This window comes from Pungitius pungitius, chromosome 17 (genome assembly GCF_949316345.1).
Source record: "Pungitius pungitius chromosome 17, fPunPun2.1, whole genome shotgun sequence".
NCBI lineage: Eukaryota > Metazoa > Chordata > Actinopteri > Perciformes > Gasterosteidae > Pungitius > Pungitius pungitius.
The window spans coordinates 17,598,683-17,620,903 of NC_084916.1; the positions used below are offsets into that span (position 1 = coordinate 17,598,683).

A 22,221-nucleotide genomic window follows, 5' to 3' on the forward strand; every position below is an offset into this window, starting at 1 on the left:
TAATTATTTTCTTTGTTTCATGTGCTTGTAAATTAATACCTTTACACTATTTTTTCTTTTATTAATACTATTTATTCATAAGGCTGTCTATGCTTTTAAGAATATGTAAGCATCTAAAAGATTGCATCAATTTATCAGTTATTGTAAATAACTTGACTAAAACCTTACCACTATTTAAGTTGTTGAAAACGTATGTTAACATGCATATAGGTTCAGAATAAGTTACTATTTTTGTAAAACAACATCGAAACATGAAAGCGTAAACGTGGTTTTGCATTCCATAAGTAAAGTGCTTTTGCAACGCATCATCTTAACCAACCGGCACGTCATCTGCCACGCCCTCTTACGTAAGACGTCACATTACGCCGGAACTAACTGCCAGGGCAACTTCTACTGTGTGTACCCCAAGCAACCGAGACCACAGGGGGGGAAATGGCCACTTAAGAAGATATCCAGGTACTTCACGGGATATCGGACGGGCCGGGAGTCCGGGGAGGACCCTGACGTGTACCGGGCCGGTGGAGGCAGCGATCGGGAACGTTAGAGCGGAGCAGCAACAGGAGGTTGAGCTGGGCGGACATGGCGGACGGCTCCCGGGCTGCCAGATAAGCGGAACCGAAGAGGAGGGCAGGCGGCTGCTTTGTTTGTTGTTTGTTTTAATGTTGCCTGGAAAAGCCGGGGGCTGCCGAGGACTGTAAGCCCCCCCCCCCCCCCCCCCCCCAGCCGACCATTGAAGCCTCCATGGCGTCCACCCAAGCCCGGCTAGGCCAGCAGGCCTTAGCGCTGCTTGATGTGGCCCTGCGAGTTCCATGTATCTTTATTATCGACGCCATTTTTAACTCGTATTACGACCCGGGTTCGGGATGGGCCGGGACGATGGGCAAGGTGCTGGTCAGAGTCACGGGTAAGTAGAAGCCTCAAAGTTCCGTCAAACATCACGTATCCAACTGACAGCTAGCGTTAGCTCAACGGACGTTAGCCGTGACGTCAGTCGGCAGTGTGAAGCTATGTCACCTGTCACAACCGAATAAAGCCGATTAAACCACCGGCAGTCACACGGACACGAGCACTGTTAACTGACACAGTGGTGGCTCTGCTGCCATGACGCGGATTCAGTCTTCTTTTGATGCTAACAGTTTCTACCTAACGTTAAGGCAGGTATTTTTGTTCATCCGGGATGTTGCGGTAAATTCTGTATCCCCGCTGGAATTCTCTGGGTGGTCCTCTGGGTACCTTTAGGCCGCCTGGCACTCTGCCTGTCAATATGTCCTTCTTGATCCCCCTAGAAAAGCTTAAACTGTTAAACCTGTAGTAATAAAAGTAAAAAAAGCACCAGAGCTATTCTGTATTAATCACTCAGTGTCTCACCAATAGGGCAAAAATCTACTTTGATATTAACATATTAGCATAAAGAATACAAAGCTTTTTATCAAAACTAAAACCATCAAATCTTTCAAATTTGTTTTTAAAATGGAAATAAACGGTGTAGCCAAATTGTGATCTTTCATGTTTTACCGATCATGTGACCTCTTAACCCCGTTGTCCTCATTAACCCCCCCCCCCCTTTGTTATTCACAATCTCATGGCAGAAATCATGATATTGAATTAAAATGCCTTGTTTGCATTTCTTATGCAATTTGTGTTTTCTCCTATGTAAGTGAACATACATCTTCTAAAGCATGTTTTAGTGGCCTACATAAACCACATCTGCAGCATTTCTCTCTTCAGAGCAATGTGGGCTCCTCGTTCACAGGCAAACAAGCAGCAGGTTGCATAACTCTCCGTTTGTACAGTTTACCTTTGAGCGGCCTCCATGAAGTTCTCCTGGTGATAGACGAGACAACATGCTCCTGTTTCTCTTTTTAATGTTGTCTTAAACTAATCTCATAATCCCTCAACTAGGACATGATGAGCAACTTTATTGATCTTTTGTCAAAGTTGAGGACAACAATCCAAATAGCGCAGTACACAATAGAAGAGAAGGGTACACTATATATAAAGGAAATGTGGATGTGTGAATAATCTTGAATCCTTTTTATGTTCACGCTTTTGAATACAGACTCACTCTCCTCCACACAGGTTTTGATAGACGTTTGTCTCTTTGCTGACGAGTCAAATTCTGACCAAAGAGCTTCCAGTGTCCATCGGCATCTCGTTTGTTTTTGTTCTTCAGTTGATATTGTTTTATCAGACCCACTAAGCAGCTCCAGTCCTAAATAGTCTTATTTTATTGACTACTGATGTCCATCCCTTGTGTCTCAGGTGTCCTGGTCTCTGGCATGGTGCTGCTGCTCTCCCAGAAGGCATTGTTCAAGTTCTACACTCTGTTCTCTGCCGTTCTGCTGGGCGTGGTGGCGGTGCTCATCAACTACTACGCCACCTCCCACATAGACTTCTACAGCGCCTACTACAAAGCGGCGCTGGGCTTCAGATTGATCCCCAGAAACGGGCCGACGCTGTGGCTGGGCGTGGCGGCGGTGCAGCTGGTCTTCGGCGTGGGCTACGTGGTTCTGCTAAACCTCCAGTCTGTGTTTGCCGCGCTGGTGGTGCTGGACATCATGATCCCCCTGTGGGGGCTGATGATTGAGCTGCCCGCCGACGTCAGGCAGCTGGTGGCCGTGTTTTCGGGCCTGGTGCTGGCGCTGCACACGGCCGTGTGTCTGGCCGCGAGGCTGAAGTGGTTCTACTACTCGTGCCGGTACGTCTACCTGCTGGTGCGGCACATGTACAGGATCTACGGGCTTCAGCTGCTGCTGGAGGACACCTGGAAGAGGATCCGCTTCCCCGACGTGCTGCGGGTGTTCTGGCTGACCCGGGCCACCGCCCAGGCGCTGATCCTGGTCTACGTGGTGCGCGCGGCGAGGAGGGAGAGCAGGGACGGCACGGGGGGCCTGGTAGACGGGAGCGGCGACTCGCAGGTCAGAACCGCTCGGTCTCGGAGGCCACAGTTCCTCCAAAAGCGCTTTCATTGACCACATCATTCATTGGTGTGAATGCGAAGGTGTTCTTTCACATGTGGTCCAAATGCAACCCATTAATGCAACAGATGATGTAGCTGATCAAAACATCACGATAGACGGATTTGCAAATTCATGTACCTAATGATAGATTCCTTTTCAATGGTTTTCAATTATTCTTTGACCTATTTAATAATTGTAGAACTGTTTAATGTGAAGCAAGAACAAACGTCTTCTCCCTGTGGCAGCATCAACTCTGATGGAGCCCAGGCCCGGTTGCTAAACCCACTGTAGGTGTGTGTGTGGTCAGTTTCTAAATGCGTGTGGCTGCGCTGTTGTCAGGGCTACCTGCTGAGCTGGGACGTGTTCTGGGATCTGACCAGCAACCTGATCATCTCTGGCTGTGACTCCACGCTCACCGTGCTGGGGATGAGCGCCGTCATCTCCTCTGTCGCACACTACCTCGGCCTCAGCATCCTGGCCTTCATAGGTGTGTGTGTTTTGGATCTGGCCTGCTGTTACCGTCTGTAAGGATTCTCCTGAAGTTTGTCCTCATCACCCTGCAGGGTCGACGGAGGAGGAGGACAAGCGTCTGGGCTTCGTGGCTCCCGTTCTGTTCTTCATCCTGGCTCTGCAGACCGGGCTCAGCAGCCTGGACCCAGAGGAGCGCCTGGTACGTCACTCCCGCTCTGCGACTAGTTGGTTTAGGGAAGCGATGCTGGGCCTTTTTTTAATGTGTGGAACTGTCGACGGAGCATCTCATAGATGACGTGTGGTTTTTTACCGGCAGGTCCGCCTGAGCCGGAACATGTGCCTTCTGCTGACTGCCATCCTGCACTTTGTCCACGGCATGACCGACCCCGTCCTCATGTCCCTGAGCGCCTCCCACGTCTCCTCCGTCCGCCGCCACCTCCCCGTCCTGCTGGTGTCGATGGCGCTCTTCGTGCTCCCAGTGGCACTCAGCTACACCCTCTGGCACAACTACGCCCTCAACACCTGGCTGTTCGCCGTCACCGCCTTCTGCGTGGAGCTCTGCCTCAAGGTGAGGTCCTCCGGTTCTGTGAGGCTCTCAGGTGGTTTGAGGCCGTCCGTAGTTCTCTAAAGGATGGTTCTGATGCTCCCCTCTTGTGTCCTGCAGGTGGTGGTGTCCCTCACGGTCTATGGCCTCTTCATGGTGGACGGCTTTTCCAACGTCCTGTGGGAGAAGCTGGACGACTACGTCTACTACGTGCGCTCCACGGGCAACATCATCGAGTTCCTGTTTGGCGTCATCATGTTCGGCAACGGCGCCTACACCATGATGTTCGAGTCGGGCAGCAAGATCCGCGCATGCATGATGTGCCTGCACGCCTACTTCAACATCTACCTGCAGGCCAAGAACGGCTGGAAGACCTTCACCAACCGCCGCACGGCCGTCAAGAAGATCAACTCCCTCCCGGAGATGCGCGGCGACCAGCTGACGGACATCGAGGACGTGTGCGCCATCTGCTACCAGGAGTTTGCCACGTCGGCTCGCATCACGCCCTGCCACCACTACTTCCACGCGCTGTGCCTGAGGAAGTGGCTCTACATCCAGGACACGTGCCCCATGTGCCACCAGAGGGTCTACGTGGAGGACGAGAGCAGGGACACCACCGCCTTCTCCAACAACAACAGGGGCTACGCGGCGCCGCAGGACCTCGCCGCCGCCCCCCCAGCGGACCCGGGGGACGACCGGCACGGAGAGCCGGACGCTGAGCCTGCGGGCGACGGGGAGGCGGGGGCCGGCGTCCAGGGCGCGGGGGGGGGGGCGGACGACCAGCTGCTGGAGGACAACGACAGCATCGAGTACGACGAGGACGAGTGGGGGACTCAGAACGGCAGCTCGCCGCTAGAAGAAGACTTTATCAACAACGACACGGACTCCACGGAGGACTAAGAAATAAAAAGCTTCTATTTAAGTTAATAATAATAATTCTAAAAACACAATGCATCTTAATTTCCTTCTTGAAAAATGTCAGGGATGCTTTTTTCTTCTTGATCTATTTGAATGATTTTGAGTTTTACTCTAAAAGGGCTCGAGGAAAGTGTGTGTGTGTGTGTGCGTGTGTGTGCGTGTGTGTGCGTGTGTGTGCGTGTGTGTGTGTGTGTGCGTGTGTGTGCGTGTGTGTGCGTGTGTGTGCGTGTGTGTGTGTGTGTGTGTGTGTGTGGACAGAACCACGCAGCGATGAAACCGGCTCGAGGTGCGATCGGGTTCTGGGAGTTTGAGGTCGAAACGCAAATGATTCTTTTTTTGCTTAGTTGCTTGTTACGTTTGCTCAGAGAACCGTGATTGGTTGACGGCGCCTGCAGCGCTCAGTGCGTTTTGACCCGAGTTCTGGACCCGCTCGATCACCGGGTCTGGCGTAAAGTGGCTCGCTGCTGTAGTGAAATACCTCTCACGACTTACTACTGGTCTCTTGTGTGACCTCGCTAACATTTGTGTACGTTATTGTACATGTGATTAAAATACGAAACGAGCACATTTCTCAATTAGGACGTTTTTTTTCGTTCTTGCGGTTAATTGCAAAGTTTCCATCTTTTGCACGAATCAGTGTTTTAGTTCCGTTGGATTCTCGACGCGTAGAACATGTTGGTAACTACTGACGGGAGGGATTGTTCCTCTGAACGTCACACGGATGCAGTATGAACGGTGCTGAGAAGCACTACGTCCATCGTTGGAGTGATTAGTCCTTTAGAAGACACTCCGCCCTGAAGGCTGCTTCTCGTCCCAGGAGTCAAAAACTAGACCAGAATGTCCTTTCCTGACGTAGTGGATTATGAGTCGTCCTTCTGTAGAAGAATAAGAAGAAGCCCGTAACACACACGTGACATGTATTCATGGAGGGAAGGACAGCTGGTTCTGCCGTAGAAGGCTGCTTCACTTTAACCACCGGAGACACAAAGATCATTTGGTCCCTTTCGGAACTATTGTCATCTGATCTGTGATCGCTCGTTTGTATTAAAAGGCTTTTCTTTCTCCTCCTCGTGCTCCCAGTTTAGACTTAAAGCCTGAACGTCTTAAAGGGTTTGACTACAAACTCCTCTTCATTACTGTTGTAATTGATGGTCGCGAGAAAAAAAAGAAATAAGCTGCAAGGAATCCATGAAGTTCTTGTCGGTGATGAGGAGAGGAGCCAGGGGGGGTTTGTCAGTGATTGTTCTGGAAGCTTTTTTTTTTTTAAAGGAGATCAAAGATGTTCAGTTTTGCCTTTTGTTTTAAAAAAAAGAGATTTCTGTAAATAAAATCATCTTTGATATTGCATATGGACTTTATCTCTGAGAGCACACAGCATCGATATCGTGTTGCTGAGTCGTTCTGCTTTAAATCAGTTACGTTCTTGTAGAAGCTGTGCAAGAAAGAGGTCATGCATTAAACAGCCCAAAACCAACTAAATTGATGACTAACAGGAAGAAAAGATGTATTTGGGATTTTTGGGTGAAATATCCCTTTTTTATGACCATGTCAAGTACAACAAACGATTTGAAGTTCGTAGTAGTTTTGAGAAGTTTGCCACATCTTTGATAAAGCGACACAGGTAAAGTAGAAGATATTTATATTTATAATGACAGGATCGGAGAACAGTTTTGTTCAATCACTGTGAAAGGAAGTTCTCACCTACACAAGTGTGTAATCCATGCCACATTTATCATATAAGGGGCCTGGATCCCACAGTGGGAAATCAGAAATATATATACACATACATACAATAAATCCTATTTCTAACTAAACATTCATTACAATTCATTATTTTTCTATCATTGTGTATGTATCAAAAAATAGTACTTATGTTACCGTTTAGTAGTAAAAGTATGTTATTCTAGATAATCTATACTATTGTATTAATATGAAAGGTGTGACCGGAAACACCAACGTCTTACTCTGAAAACCTTCACCGGAAGTCAAGCTATTCCTATTCCGGCACTCTTGACGCCACCGAGTTGCGGTTCGGGCTTCAGCTCGAACTTCTCGTGCCGAACTCTCCGCCGACCATGCGACGTTGGGGCCGGCGGACAGCGCGAGCAGAGGACGGCGCGGCGGTTACCGGAGAGGCGGCGGTCCGAAGAGCCCGGTGAATCCCGCGTTAGCTACGAACAACTTCGGCTCGAGCGCCAGCCGTTGGCCGCCAGCGGGGGGAGAAAGAAAGAAACCCGTGTTGGTTATTTTGGGACCGACTCGGACCACGATGCTCCAGCTTCGCCTGCGCCGAGTCCTCGGACCGCTGGGACGCGGGTTCCCGCCCGGTCTGTGGCGGGCGGCGGTGACGCGGCCGCCGGTAGCGGGGCGACACGCGCCGAGCCGCCGGCTGGGAACTCACGTGAGGAACGAGCCGAGGGAGCCGATCAACTCCCCGAAGAGAGCCAGGGACTTCATCTACCGGCTCCAGCCCACGGAGCGCACCTGCCTCCTGCACGAACTGCAGGGGTTCGAGTCCATGGCCATCGCCCAAGGTGAGGGGTCCGCGAGAGGGGTCCGCGAGGCGCCGCCTCCGGGCAGTTGACGTTACGTCACGGAGCGAGCGAGCGAGGTGGGTGGGGCGGGGATGGACGTCGTCCCTCAGAGCCACGTGATCGGCCACACCTGGGGAAGGTGACGCTGTAGTAATGTGTGACACATTATTTCACTGTTCTGGGCTCAAAGGACTTCTTTTGGCTTAATTCAACAATAAACCGTATTTATTAATTTCATCCTTCAGACATCAGCAGCTTTCTGAGGATCTTTAATCCCAGCTGCAATGTTGGAATAAAGCGTATCTCCAAGACTCAACTTGTTTAATGTCCATACTGGCTCAGACTGGGTAAACTGGGTGTGAACCATCAGGAGAGAGTGTGAAGCGTGTGTGTGTCTCCGTTCCTCTGATGAGTCACCTCACGGGACTCCATTGCTGTGGCTCTGCCTTTAGAGGCCTTTTGTTTCCCTTTTCCAGCAGAGTGAATCCTCTTCAGCCCGAGACCGTAAAACCAGCTGCTTCCCTAGGTTTACTCCTTCTTGATGAGCTGGGGGGGGGGGGGGGGGCACAATGGACGCGGAGCTGCACACTCACTCAGGTGCCCTTTCGAAAGGTGTAAAGGTCACGCGAATACGTTAATGTGGCTTTATTTATTCTATTATTATATGTCAGCTTGGCAGCATGGTTGTTCCTTAGTGGAAACGTCTTGTTCCCTGATGTGAAGAAAACGCTGTTAACTGACCCTCACTATAGATTCAAACAATCCAACAGTGAGGCGTCTGCTTCTCAAAGGAAGCCCCATTCCTCTCCGTGATGAATGCTCTCCATGTTCCCACTGGACCTGCAGCAAGGAGAGGTTCTGTTAAGAGCTGTTTAATGTTTGTCCTTAACGTTACATCCCATGATGCACCTTGTTGTGCCAAGTTGACCCCAGTCAGTGTTTTTTTGTTCCTGGAGACCTCAGTGTGTGTCTCCCCCCCCCCCCCCCCAAGCTGAGCCAAGTAAATGTCACGGTTCCCACGCTGTAATGTAATCAGTGCTCAGAAGCTTCTGAGTTAAGGCACGCTGTGAGGGGGGGGGGGTGGTTTCATGGTGAGATACCATCAGCCGTAGTGACCATTATGGAACCAATGTCCTCTCCTGGTGGACTGTGTCCTCCCATGAAGCTCCATAATGCTGTTGCTGTGTGTAGTCTGTGGAGCAGGAAGCGGTTCCACTCTGTCAATCATCAGTCTGGCGTCTAATTATTCTTTCACACTGTGACATGTGTTGCACATTGAGAACTCCTCCCTGTCTGTGAGGTCCCAGAGACGTTCAACACCTTCTTTCTACTGTTACGTTTCAAACTCAAATGGCAGCAGGTGAATAAACAGCAGCTTCATAATGAAACCTGAAAGTTTTCTCTTTGGAAGGTGAAGGAATTCTGTTTAATTTCCACCTTTTACTTCATTACTTTTCCATCCGTGTTTATTAGAAATGATCAAATAACAAAGAGCTCCACGTCCAATAAGGCGGAGGATCTTCTTTGTTCTTGTGTTGTACGTGAAGAAGTAAAAAGAGCAATAAACAGGAGATGTTCCTGTCCTGGACTCCCTATCCTGAAATAGCCCCCCCCCCCCCCCCGACTGGCCTGTCAATCTGCGGCTGCCTGTGTGTGAAAGAAGACCCACAGACAGCGTCCCTCCGTGCCCCACAATGCACCCTGGCCCAGCGGCCCACTCCTCCCGACCCAACCCGTTGTGCTGCCCTGCCTTCGATCCCACGCCGCTGATTGACAGCTCAAACCACTTCAAACGGGCTTCTGATGGGTTTCTTCTTCTCCTCAGAGAACCTGGAGCCGTCGCCGCCGACAGCAGAGCAGATCCGATACGGTAAGAGAGCCCTTCTGTGTGATCCAACAGAACCCCCACGATGAGAAACAAGTCCCGGGGGAGGTGGGGGGGGCAGAGGTTATTGATGAAGCACAAACGATAGATGAACACACCCAAGTATTAGTAACTGGACACGGTGGCCTTCACAATAAAAGCAGACAAACAAACCTGGATAACCGTTCAAACCTTCCACTGCCTCCATGAGGCTGATGGGGGATTTAATGCAATATTTCATAGTTTTCCAATGGTATTGTGTTAAAAATTTGGAAATGACAATTATGTTGTGTAATTTGATGAAAAGTATTTTACATGTTGGCTCTTATTGTGCCGCCCTGTGTTGCATAATAGCAATAAATGATTTAAACTAAACTCTGCTCTTCCTGCACCTCTGGTACTGTTCTTTGAAACAGAAATCACAACATGGGGCCTTTTTAGAGAAACCCCACATCGGTTTATCATGAAGACTCAATGTGTGTGAACTTCTTGCTCCTGTCTGCAGTCTTGTTCCACAACGCCATCCCCTTTGTGGGATTCGGTTTCCTGGACAACGCCATCATGATCGCAGCGGTGAGTTACTTCCTGCTGCTCCTTCTGCTGGATGGAGGCCCGGTTTCTCTTCTCCTAGCGAGAAGCTCACCTGCTGCTCTCCTGCTCTCCAGGGCACACAGATCGAACTCTCCATCGGCGTCACCCTGGGGATCTCCACCATGGCCGGTAAGAACGTGACTACGTGATCATGTCTGCACATGGACTGCATCACACTGAGGCTAGGTGATGAAGCTCCAGCGAGGGGGCGGGGCTTCCACTTGTGGTCCTCACAGCAGAATCCCAAAGTTCACAGTAGCGCCGTGTGCGAAAAGTGGTCAGTGGTCGGTTCCTCTGGTAGGTTGCAGTGGTCGGTGGTAGGTTCACGTCACTCAAACTTCAGCTTCATACGTCAGGTTCTTCATGTCTTCGTGGTCTTCCCACCAGTAGAATAAAGCTGCTCTGAATCTCTCTTTGGACTCACTGCTGCTGTCGGCTCTTCATCACGCCGTGACAGCCGTGAAGGCGCTAGATTATTCTGTTTCCGTGGATACGCTGCTCCAATATTCCTCTGCAAAGTGCAATTAGAGGGAGGGGGGGTGGGGGAGGACTCTTCCTGCAGCTGCTGTATATGCAGAGAATGGATGGAGATACACTGATGTGTTCAGGATGACTGTAGTGTCTCTGTCTCTGTCTGTCTGTCTCTGTCTGTACTCGTCAGAAGTCAAACTGTCTCCTCTTTGTGTGTCCCAGCGGCGGCGTTTGGGAACCTGGTGTCCGACCTGGCCGGTCTTGGGTAAGTTGCGTCCTGCCGCTCTCTGAGGGATCCGATTGGCTCAGTTGAAAAGGGGTCAAGTCATAATTTGAGCCGTTGGCATAGCAACGTGATACACACTCCGCACTGAGCCTGCAGTGGATGTGTGCTGTTAGTCTTGCAGGCTACGTGGAGGCTCTGGCCTCGAAGCTGGGGATGCAGGGTCCAGACCTGACCCCCAAACAGGTGGACATGTGGCAGACCCGAGTCAGCTCCCACATGGTGAGACCCGCAGCGTGTCCTCGGGAGGAGACGTCCAATCGGAGCTTCTTCCCTGGCTCTCGTCTAACTAAAGGTTGTCTCTGCTCACCCGGCAGGGCAAAGCCATCGGCGTCTCCATCGGCTGCATCCTGGGCATGTTCCCTCTGTTTTTCCTGGATGACGAGAAGGAGAAGGAGAAGAAGGAGAAGGAGAAGAAGGAGAAAGAAGCACCGCCCTGCTCCACCTCGGCCTCCTCCTAACGGGTCACCTGACTTTGGGTCCTGGTGTGTTTGTGCAGTGTGTCGCTCCCCTTGGATTCTGATGGGGGGGGATCAGCGACTCTTTTGTATTGATCCGATTCTTTTTGTGTTCATGGTGGAGATGAGGAAGGTGGAGATGAGGAAGGTGGAGGTGAGGAAGGAGGCGGAGCAGCTGAGTGCAACACTACGTCTTCCAGCTGTTTTTATCCGGGAGGTTTTCTGCTTTTTGCATTTACGACGCACAATAATCAATACTAATTTACTTGGGAGGGGGCGGAGCTTCAGGTTAGTTTGAGCTCGACGGCTCGGAACCTAAAACCCTGAATGACCTGCTCATGTTCTGCTTCCTGCTGAGGCTGAAAGCAGGCTTGTGATTGGCCGAGAGGACGCAGGTATCCTTTCTGCATCCAGGTGTCCATCGAGTGGGACACGGTGGACGTCTGCAGACTTCCTCTCAGAGACGCTGTCCAACGCCTCAAGTAATTCTGCCTTAAAGCTGTTTCTCTCTACTTCTAAAATAGTAAATCTTCAGCTTCACAGCAGCAACTTCTTTATCCAACATGTATGCACTATTTAAAAAATACCCACAATGCAAAGCACAGTGTCCCACAAAGCAGCGCGTCACCTCCGATTGGTCAATGAAGCACACGTATTAAATCATGTCGTCTGATACATGTATAATGATAAATGTACTTAATAATGTTCTCAAAAGGAAAGGGGGATTTATTTTTTGTACAAACTAAAGTCATGTTCTAAGAGACAATGATGCAAAGTAAACCGTATTCATCTCAGTTTATTTGGATGTTAAGTAGAGAATTCCAACACGTAATGTTGTGATAGTGATTTGTTGTAATTGTTTTGCTGTTATTTAACAGATTGTGATAATTAGAGAAAGTTAAGATATTTAAGTTAAATTATCCTTAAAGCACTCAAAGGGGGTTTATTGTGGAGGAAGAATGAGAATAAGAAGCAACTACTTGATAATAAATGATGTTTCACCTTTATTTCACGTTTGTGTTTGTTGTTGAGCAGAATATAAAGTTTCTATTACTCTTTATATTTTGATATTTTCAATGAACGGAACAGAGTTTTTGAGTTTTTCTCGTGGGGGGGGGGGGGGGGTCATGTGACAAACATTTGCTCCTCATGGCTTTACCTGTGATGATGCGTTCAGGGCCTGTGGGAAACTTCACTGAGTCGAGGGTTAGAATGAAATAAAACAAATGAATCTTTATTCCCATATGAGCAGAAATGACTAAAAACAAACACTTAATCCAGTGAAACATGTTTATTATTAAGGAAGTTCAGGCGTTATTACAAAATTAAAATGTTTCCATCGGCCAAATTATTAACCCAAAACCAGTAATTGTCCTCAAATGCAAAGGATTTATAAATCATTCATTATATTTCACTATTTCAAGCAGCAATAAAGGAAACGTGGATTATTTCCTGGATGTTCAAAGCTTTTTGGCACTTTGGTTAAATGTCCTTTTCCCGTCTTATCTAAACACTAAAGAGCATCACGTGCACACGTTTAAATTGAGAACATTTAATACTTTACTCTCTAATGTTTACCCACAATCCTCTCTGCCAACTACAACAAAGTCCCCTTTGTGTCTGAAGTGGGACAAGCAGCTGATGAAATCTAGAGAATGGAAACGTTAATCTGACCTTTGACCTCCTTCATGTCTGTGAGCGTCTCACTCCATCGGCTTTAAACGCTTTTATTCACACGCGTTCAGCTTCATGTGCTCGTTACGCATCAGCTGCTCCATCGGCTCCAGTCGTCATACAAGGCGTCAAACTGCTGCCTCTCAAGATGAAACATTAAAAGACTTAAAAGAAAAGGAAAAGAGCTTCGATCTTTACATGAACCGAAAAGACGAAGAAGACAACATTCATGTTAAATATTAGTGTTACAGGTTGTAAATGTTCAACAGGACACTTCAGGAAGGCGTAAAGCCTCAAATAAAAGTCCAGAATGCGCTGAAACAGATAAAGATGGAGGCTTTTTGGTGAGTGTTGAACAGCTTTGGGGCTATTGGACGTTTCACCTGTGGTCTCCTGCCCGGTTTCACACAATAAAACATGAAGAACATCAAACAATACCTTGTGTGATTTAAGTGAAGTCCTGCGATTCGGCTACTGGTCATTTAATAGTTGAATAACAGCTTAGTAGTTTTATATCACCACTGGCTACGTTAGAGCTGTGTATCAGCCATACATAACACATACAGTATATGTATATATAGTGATACCTTCTGAATCCAACATGGCCGTCTCTCTGCGTTGGACGGCCCGTTAGCTCAGAGAGTGAAGGACTAAACAGACCCCAGACCAGTTCAAAGGCCTCCACCCCTCTCAGCTGGTGTGACGACAGTGAACCTCAAAGCATGACTGCGTTACCTCTGCCGCTAACACGGCTGGTTGCCTAGCAACGCCTTGGACCAGACCCATCCTTCAGACGCCGTTAAAGTCCAGCTTGTTGAATGTGATCTTAAAAGCCCAAACGTGTGCTTGATGGACCATGCAGCGTCATCTACTGTCATCTACTGTCATCTACTGTCTTCTACTGTCATCTACTGTCATCCACTGTCATCTACTGTCATCTACTGTCATCTACTGTCATCTACTGTCATCCACTGTCATCCACTGTCATCTACTGTCATCTACTGTCATCCACTGTCATCTACTGTCATCCACTGTCATCTACTGTCATCTACTGTCATCTACTGTCATCCACTGTCATCTACTGTCATCCACTGTCATCCACTGTCATCTACTGTCATCTACTGTCATCCACTGTCATCTACTGTCATCCACTGTCATCTACTGTCATCCACTGTCATCTACTGTCATCTACTGTCATCCACTGTCATCTACTGTCATCCACTGTCATCCACTGTCATCCACTGTCATCCACTGTCATCCACTGTCATCTACTGTCATCTACTGTCATCCACTGTCATCTACTGTCATCTACTGTCATCCACTGTCATCTACTGTCATCCACTGTCATCCACTGTCATCCACTGTCATCTACTGTCATCTACTGTCATCCACTGTCATCTACTGTCATCTACTGTCATCTACTGTCATCCACTGTCATCCACTGTCATCTACTGTCATCTACTGTCATCTACTGTCATCCACTGTCATCTACTGTCATCTACTGTCATCCACTGTCATCCACTGTCATCCACTGTCATCTACTGTCATCTACTGTCATCTACTGTCATCCACTGCCATCTACTGTCATCTACTGTCATCCACTGTCATCCACTGTCATCTACTGTCATCTACTGTCATCAACTGTCATCTACTGTCATCCACTGTCATCTACTGTCATCTACTGTCATCCACTGTCATCCACTGTCATCCACTGTCATCTACTGTGGGCCCAATCAGTGGAGCCTCAATCTGCTGCCATTACAAACACGCCCCCTTATTCTCCATCGAAAAGCCTCTGTTTGTACACAAAAAATATATATCCAGCTTCATTTCAATATTTAGGTTAAATTCAGGCTTTTGGCACCATTAGTGGACATGTGGGGGGGGGGGGGGCATGTGACAAACACAACAGAATAAATATGTACATAGTGGTATTGATTTGGTGGTTTGAAAACACGTCATCGGTGGGACGAGCAGAAGCCGGGAGGCGAGTTGAGGATCACTTCTACAGAGAAGAGAGATTTTCAAACTAAGAGTTTGTCACATTTTCACTTTTAGTTTTTGGCTGAAACCAAACGACAGAAGTTCGATGTCCGGTTCCTCTTTCAGGCTTCAAACCAATTAAATGCTGAACTGATCCTGGATCAGCGCCTCTGGGCGCCGCCCCCTCGAGGCCACCCGCCAGCAAGCCCCCCCCCCACGTCTCAGTGGATCCATGGCGCCGACCGGTCATTGGTCGACACCTTCTTCAGCCGGACGCCGCGTCGGATGGCCACCAGGAAGTCCTCCACCTCGCCATATTCCGCTTCCTCCAGGAGCTCCGGGAGGGGCCGGCGCTCCCGCTCCGACGCCCGAGCGCCGGGCTGCGGGGGCGGGGGGGTCGGCGGGTCAGACCCCTCGCTCTCCCACGGGCCTGATCTCGCGGCGGGGCCCGGCGGGGTCCGGGCGCCGTTGCCGGGGAAACCCGGGTGCTCGGGCACAGTGGGAGTCTTGACCGGGATCATGGGGGGCTTGATCGGTATGGGGCCCAGGCCCCCGGGGGGCCGCCGCAGGTTGGGCTTGGAGGACGGCGTCCGTCGGATGGTGGCGACCCCCGGGGTGGCGGCGGGGGCCGTGGAGGGCAGCCCGGCGGTGGAGGCCGGCCGCTTGGACTGGAACATGCGGCGGTACGACTGGCTGATGTCGCTGTTCCTCGGGATGGTGGAAGACTTCTCCAGGTCGGCCTCGGGGTCGGCCCCCACCGAGAAGTAGTCACAGTCGGACCCTGTGGGGGCACAGAGTGATGTCATCACGTACGTGTGAGGTCATCAGCACCAAGTGGAGAATCACAACTCAGTTTTACCTCTATAGTACATCCTATAGTACACAGTACATCCTATAGTACATCATATAGTACAAAGTACATCCTATAGTACACAGTACATCCTATAGTACATCCTATAGTACACAGTACATCCTATAGTACATCCTATAGTACACAGTGCATCCTACAGTACATCCTATAGTACACAGTGCATCCTACAGTACATCCTATAGTACACAGTGCATCCTACAGTAGTGCTAGTAGTACCGTGGGGGGGCAGCAGGTCCTCGGAGCAGCAGGGCGTGGTGGTCTGGCTGCTGTAGCCACTGGAGCCCTGCAGAGAGTCTCTGCTGGAGCCCTGGATGTCCAGGTGGAGACCTCTGGCCAGCGCCCGGGCCAACTCCTCGTGGGTGTCCCTGTCCTCCTGCGGGGGGGGGGGGGGGGCACACGTCTGTGTTAGTTTGTTTTGTGCACTTTATTCCCATCAAAAAGGCGCGAGTAGGTCACGTGACCCTAAAGGTCGAATACAAGCGCCGTCTTACCTTTGGTGACATCGCAGAGTGGTGACCTCTGACCCCCTGAGGCTCCTCCCCCATCAGATCGGCTGCCTCCTTGCGGTCCCTGCTCCTCTTCAGGGTGTGGGCCATGGACAGGTCGTACGGTCCTGGTCTGGCCCAGTCCTTCACAGGAACACGTCACATGACACCACAATTATTCCTCTTCTTTTTACTGTTGGTTTGTTTTTTTGTGTGAATTTGTGATTATTTTTCATATTTTTCAGTGGAATAAAGGTGTTTGTGGAAAACACAAGAACCTTTGCTTTAATAATGTAATTAATTACAATGTGACGTTTGTGGGTTCAAGTTGAGCTCGTGAATCTTGAAGAGACTTTTCACAGTGAGCAGAGAGCAAGAAGAAGAAGAAGGAAGCATGAGCACTAGGACAGCGGAGGCATGGAGGAGCTGAGGAGCGTGAGGACCAAACCTTCCAGGATGGAACTCCCAGCCCGGGGGGGCTGAGAGGCAGGAGCTCTTCTGATTGGCCGGAGCGGGCCCACGGCCACGAGGGCGAAACGGACGAAAAGGAGGGCGAGGAGATGGGAGAGGTGGAGGTGGTGGTGGAGGAGGAGTAGGTGAAGTATGGAGGGTGGAGGTACGTGCCCAGGGTCTTCAGCGCCCCCCCGACGGCGTGATGGTCAAAACCGTGAGGTGACTGAAGGTGAGCAGGTGGAGGGAAAAAAACAATTACAAGAAATGAAAAGATGGCGCTTATGACCGTGGGGGGGGGGGGGGGGGTGAAACAGGAGGAGCTCTGATGATGGTCCTCACAGGAGGTCCCGCCCCCTGTGAGGCTTCATGGACCTCTGGTGGACTCTCCAAGGTGAACACGTGTCATATGCATTTTATTTTGAAAGTATTTGTTATATTATAAACAAATACCTCATTAAGGTTTTTAAAAAGTAAGGTGTGTGTGTGTGTGTGTGTGTGTGTGTGCGTGTGTGTGTGTGTGTGTGTGTTTCTCATGTGCAGACGTTCACCTGTTGCATCCCAGATTGGGGCTCGTTGTGTGAGGGTGAGGAAGAGGAGGAAGAGGAAGGATCCTCAGATGAAGGAGAGACACACGACTGCAGCAGGGCCATGCAAAGCACACACACACACACACACACACACACACACACACACACTGAGAAGAGGAGCAGCAGCACGTCACAGGTTAGGAGAGTAGAGAGGAGGTGCAATGAGGAGGCTTCAGTGCACGGCGTCAATCATGGAGTAAAACTTCTTTAAAGTCACTTTAGTGTCATTTGTGTTGCGTCTGGCGCCCCCGGTGGACACCAGCGGTCGTGTCCCTCTCTTTAGTGAGGACAGTTTTCAAGGATTCAGTGAAGAGGTACTTTTACATTTATATTAACGTTAATCAGCTGCTTCCCACAACATGAAAAACCAAGCTTTCAGGTTGAGATTGTTTTTATAGTTTTATTGAACAGATTATTTCAAATTACAAACCCCAAAAGTTCGTTTTTTCAGTTGGGCCTTAAGCTCACACAATGTATTTACTTAATTTTATCTAGTTTTTTAAATTCATATCTTGCAAAAATAAGTCTAAAGAGAAAAGATAATCCACAGCTTGGTAATTGGCTAATTGCTTTTCTTTATTTAGTTTTATTTATTTATCTTAACTAGGGACTTTTATCAGACCTAACCGGACACTGATATTAATTTGATAAATTGACTGATCAATAAGATGAATAATTTGCTGCAACATTTGTTTTGGTGACTGTTTTTTTCCGGAGCCCCTGATAAACTGCTCGGGAAACCCTGTGGATGATAAGAGGACATTCTGTCTGCTTCAAAACACACACACACACACACACACACACACACACACACACACACACACACACACACACACACACACACACACACACACACAGAAGGTACAGTAACCTAGCAACCTGGAGGCTTCTCCTCCCTCCCCTTACCTGTGAGGTCTCCGGGGGCATGGGTGAGGGGGATTTGGACTGGAAGGCATCCTGGGAGATGAAGCCTGAGTCGTGGGAGGAGATGGAGGAGAGGCGGGCCGGCGCCTGCTGCGGGAGGACCGAGGAGGAGGAGGAGGAGGAGGCGCGGTAACGGAAGTGGGAGGTGGGGGAGTGGCAGTGAGAGCCACTGGAGCGAGAGTCGCTGCTGTTCACGCTGTTCAGGCTGCTGAGGGGAGAGAAGAGGGGGTAGGAGAGGAAAGGAAAGGAAAGGAAAGGAGGAGGAGAGGGAAGGAGGTGAGAGGTGAGGGGATTAGCTCTACATCTTCCTCTCTTCCTCCTCAGATGTGTTTGTTTCTGGTGTTTTTAGATCATCTCTCCCCTCCCTTGTGATACTAATACAACAGATCTTCTAAAAGATCCTGAGATCTACAGGACCACGCTGCAGTTCCACGTCTGCACCACAGGGGGCAGCAGAGCACAAACAGGATGAACCAGTAGGCACCAACCTGCACATGCTGGACTTCCTGGATACGGTGGTGCTCGGTGACGAGGGCGGAGTCTGGTAGGACCAGGTGCACTCAGAGGCCTTCAGGTCCACGATCACCTGCAGAGGGACGGAGGACGGACGGTGAGAGCCCCGGTCAGCTGACCCCCGGGCGGGCGGGGTGCTCCTACCTGCTCGCTGGAGGCCGGCAGCTTGTGAGGGTCCATCGTCAGGGTCTTCAGGTCCTCGGTGAGGGTCCGAAGGTGAGTGATCTCCCCCAGCATGGACATCTCCTCCTCCTGACCACACACAAACACACCGAGCGCCTCACCACGACTGCATGAGAGAAACAGCGCACAGAAAGGTGGGCGGGGCCTTCAAATCTGACTGACCACCACGGGCTTCAGCAGGGAGGAGAAGCAGCAGAAGCGGCTCCTCTCCTCCACCAGAGCCTTCCGCACCGCCTGCTTCTCCGTCTCCTCCAGCAGGAGGAACCTATCGCTGACCTCCTGCATGGCGCTGTCCAGCTGAGGCTGGAGGTCCCCACGACCTGGACGCACACACACACACACACACACACGCCATTACTTACTTAATACTTCAAAAATACATTTTGAAAACACTCTTAACCTAAATGATGATCAAATATCTTCAATGTCACTGAGAGAACAACAGAGATGTATTAAACACAACAAGTCTTCTGCTCCTTGCTGTGTGTCACATGACACAAGAAGCTCCGCCCACAAACATCCCACCAACGCCGCAGAGCGACGCCTCTCGTGATCTGACACGCCACATAATGACCGTTAATCGTGTCTCTGGTGACAAAACACTACAAAACAGTGAAGAGGGGACTTACCAAATACGTCAGCTGGCCACAGAGCAGTGCATGATGGGACATCACCAGAAGACAAAAAGTGTATGTTAAATATCAAGTCTCTTGAGAAGTGGAAAAAGTATTCAGACCTAAAAAGTATTAATGTTACAAAATAAAGAATTGTATCACAAAATAAAGTCAGAAAAATACTCCCAGTAATATAAACGTTATTATCAAGTGATGATCATGAATTCATGTGTTCACAGCAGAGTGGTTTCCATAACAATCCATCATAATAAATGGTCACATGGTCTTGAACTCTTTTCTCAGAAGGGATCGGAGCAGGAAAAGAATGCAGACCTTTCTTTGCTTTCTTCTGCAGCTTCAGAGTGTCTGAAGATCTCTTCTTGATCTCCTGACGTGCCTTCTTGTACTCTGCAGAATAAACACACACACACACACACACACACACACACGCACACACACACACACACACACGTGTTTGTGGTTCGATATGCAGCATGTAGATACACAAACCTCAAGGTGTCCACTTTCACTCGCTGCCTGTGTGTGTGTGTGTGTGTGTGTGTGTGTGTGTGTGTATGTGTGTGTGTGTGTGTGTGTGTGTGTCCACAGCGTGGTGTACCTTTGGCGTGGTCTTTGTCCAGAAGGTTGGCGACTCTCTTCCACTCCTCAGTCTGCTCCTGCAGAGGGTTGATCAGACAGTCCAGGAACACCCTGCCGACACACACACACACACAGTGACACACACACACACAGTGACACACACACACACACACACACACACACACACACACACAGTGACACACACACACACACAGTGACACACCCGCTCCATATTCTAAAAATGTATAAAATACAGACTGAATGTATAATGTTATTTTTTCTATATTTGTAAATATTTTACAATAAAATAATTTGCTATTATTCACTTTATTATCTTTATTATTAATTCCATGTATTTGGATTCGGGTGAAAAAGGAGGCCGTGATAATGTGGTCGGTGAGATGGAGGACAGGAAGCTGAAGCAGGAGGGAGGAGGAGGAGCAGGTTGCCATGGAGACAGCCGGGGGAGATGCTACACCTGTTCAGCGGGCACACACACACACACACACACACACACACACACACACAGGTACTCACATGGAGAAGTGGCGCAGCTTGGCCTCGATGCCGCGGTGCCTCATGCACATCCTGGTGAGGGCCGAGCCGATGTCTCTGGTTCCTCCTGAGAAGGAAACAGAAAACTCTCCTAGTGCCTGAGGACCAGTCCCGGTTGCCGTGGTGATATTTCAACTTTAACAAACACGGAAGGTGTGCTTTGAGGACAACGTTCTGTCAGGGTAAAGAGTGTGTCCCTTGCTCAAGGACACTGGCAGAGAGCTGCTAGTCAGAGCAGCAGATGGTCCCCCCTCCCTCCCCCCCTCCCCCCCTGAGGAGTGGTGGTACGTGTGAATCAGACCGAGTGGATCACAGGGAGGACCATCACTGTCATCTGATTCCCTTTAAACTCCAAACACACGTTCTGATTGGCTGAGCTATCAGCTACTGATCAGGTGACGTTAAACAGTCCAGAGATGCCTTCTGCGGTGTGTGTGTGTGTGTGTGGGAGGGGGGGGGGGGGGGACAGTACACTCTTTGGATTCTTTAAATAGCGTCCTGGGAATGTCTCCCCTCTCCCGTTACGTCCTTCATCTGTTTGGACTTCACGTCCCTCCTCGTCTTCCTGCTCTTCCTCCACAGAGACCAAAGTCCAGGCCTGCAGAGGGAGCGCTTGATTATTCAGACGGGTGGAGCCTGCTCACTAATTAGGAGCCGTTTGTGCAGAGGATGAAAAGAACACACACAGCTTCACCTGCTGGGCGCCCCTGGTTAATAATTCAAACGCACCCTGCGGCTCACTGACATCCAGAGGTGGTGTTTAGAGAAGATGGAGGCTTATTGTGAGAAATAAACAGATGATCTGCTCGCATATTTAGCACCAATGTTGTTTTGTTGTAAATTCCAGATTAATATATCAGATGTATTTCCTTATGTCTTCGTCTTTACTCAATTGTTTCTACAAAAATACATGTATATCAAACCATCAAATCCCTGATAGAATAAAGGTTTGTTGAAATTGAAGATTTATTTTTCTTCCTGAAGGTCTTCAGGTGTGTGAGAGCAGGTGAGTGTCTCCATTCATTATGATGAATGTGTTCCTTAAACAGGGATCACGTTCTTGGTGACGTCGTCACTGGCAACGCCATACCATAATGAGGCCCTTTAAGAGCAGGCGGTCGGTTCAGTTTACACCAAACACATTTCATCTCTTCGATGAGCTCCAAAATAAAGTAAATAAGAAAGATCCTCATCAGTCGCTTCAACATGAGGAATAAAATATGAACTAGAACAAAGGTCACTTTCATCTTCTAATCCAGACATGATTCCTGATCTGATCCTGGACCCTGTTAATTATTGATCTGTGTCACATGGAAATCTAAATGTAGAACACAGATCCCTCATCTCCTTCTCCTGGTTCCTTTCTATTTGAACACACAGGAATACGAAAGCTGTGCTGCGACCTCTGACCCCTGACCCTCGTCCAGAGGGCGACATACTGAAGGCGCTCACTGGCCCTTTAAGAACGTAATGCTCCTCGACAACAGGTTGCTACGGTAACTGTGGCCCGACACACACACACACACACACACAAACGTGTATGTATTAGCAGGTTGAACTGGTCAAATGAAGCATAATATAATTAAATGTTTTAAATATTTCTTTATTGAACCCCATAAATCAGAAAATGCTCTCAACTGGTGTCTCAACATGTTTTTACGTGAATCCTTGGAGTAATGAAGCTG

The 22,221-nt window shown here is 49.3% G+C and overlaps 3 protein-coding genes across 5 annotated transcripts in view; 2 read left to right on the forward strand and 1 right to left on the reverse strand.

Annotated features, from left to right (window-relative positions):
* Positions 1-370: 370 nt before the first annotated feature.
* rnf139 (ring finger protein 139) lies at positions 371-6,692 on the forward strand. The gene is made up of 6 exons (XM_037473761.2): positions 371-904; positions 2,263-2,918; positions 3,300-3,447; positions 3,524-3,630; positions 3,748-3,999; positions 4,096-6,692. The coding sequence occupies exons 1-6, from the start codon at positions 742-744 to the stop codon at positions 4,873-4,875; spliced, it is 2,106 nt and encodes a 701-aa protein (XP_037329658.2). The 5' UTR covers positions 371-741; the 3' UTR covers positions 4,876-6,692.
* Positions 6,693-6,877: 185 nt separating this feature from the next.
* tmem65 (transmembrane protein 65) lies at positions 6,878-12,101 on the forward strand. The gene is made up of 7 exons (XM_037473887.2): positions 6,878-7,427; positions 9,253-9,297; positions 9,797-9,864; positions 9,957-10,011; positions 10,576-10,618; positions 10,753-10,858; positions 10,954-12,101. Exons 1-7 carry the CDS (start codon positions 7,163-7,165, stop codon positions 11,095-11,097), a joined length of 726 nt encoding a protein of 241 aa, XP_037329784.2. The 5' UTR covers positions 6,878-7,162; the 3' UTR covers positions 11,098-12,101.
* Positions 12,102-13,911: 1,810 nt separating this feature from the next.
* LOC119218947 (protein MTSS 1-like) overlaps positions 13,912-22,221 on the reverse strand; it is a 14,732-nt gene continuing 6,422 nt past the window's right edge. The window contains exons 4-15 of one of the 3 annotated variants that reach the window (XM_037473757.2): positions 20,519-20,603; positions 20,001-20,092; positions 19,715-19,789; positions 19,397-19,408; positions 18,930-19,087; positions 18,729-18,836; positions 18,560-18,657; positions 18,054-18,279; positions 16,556-16,783; positions 16,114-16,251; positions 15,839-15,995; positions 13,912-15,532 (exon numbers count right to left, since the gene is read on the reverse strand). In XM_037473757.2, the coding sequence (XP_037329654.1) occupies positions 14,973-15,532; positions 15,839-15,995; positions 16,114-16,251; positions 16,556-16,783; positions 18,054-18,279; positions 18,560-18,657; positions 18,729-18,836; positions 18,930-19,087; positions 19,397-19,408; positions 19,715-19,789; positions 20,001-20,092; positions 20,519-20,603 (1,937 nt within the window). In that variant the 3' untranslated portion in view covers positions 13,912-14,972. Of the gene's footprint in view, positions 15,533-15,838; positions 15,996-16,113; positions 16,252-16,555; positions 16,784-17,108; positions 17,196-18,053; positions 18,280-18,559; positions 18,658-18,728; positions 18,837-18,929; positions 19,088-19,396; positions 19,409-19,714; positions 19,790-20,000; positions 20,093-20,518; positions 20,604-22,221 lie in introns of all 3 variants that reach the window. The other 2 variants (XM_037473758.2, XM_037473759.2) reach the window with 2 other exon arrangements.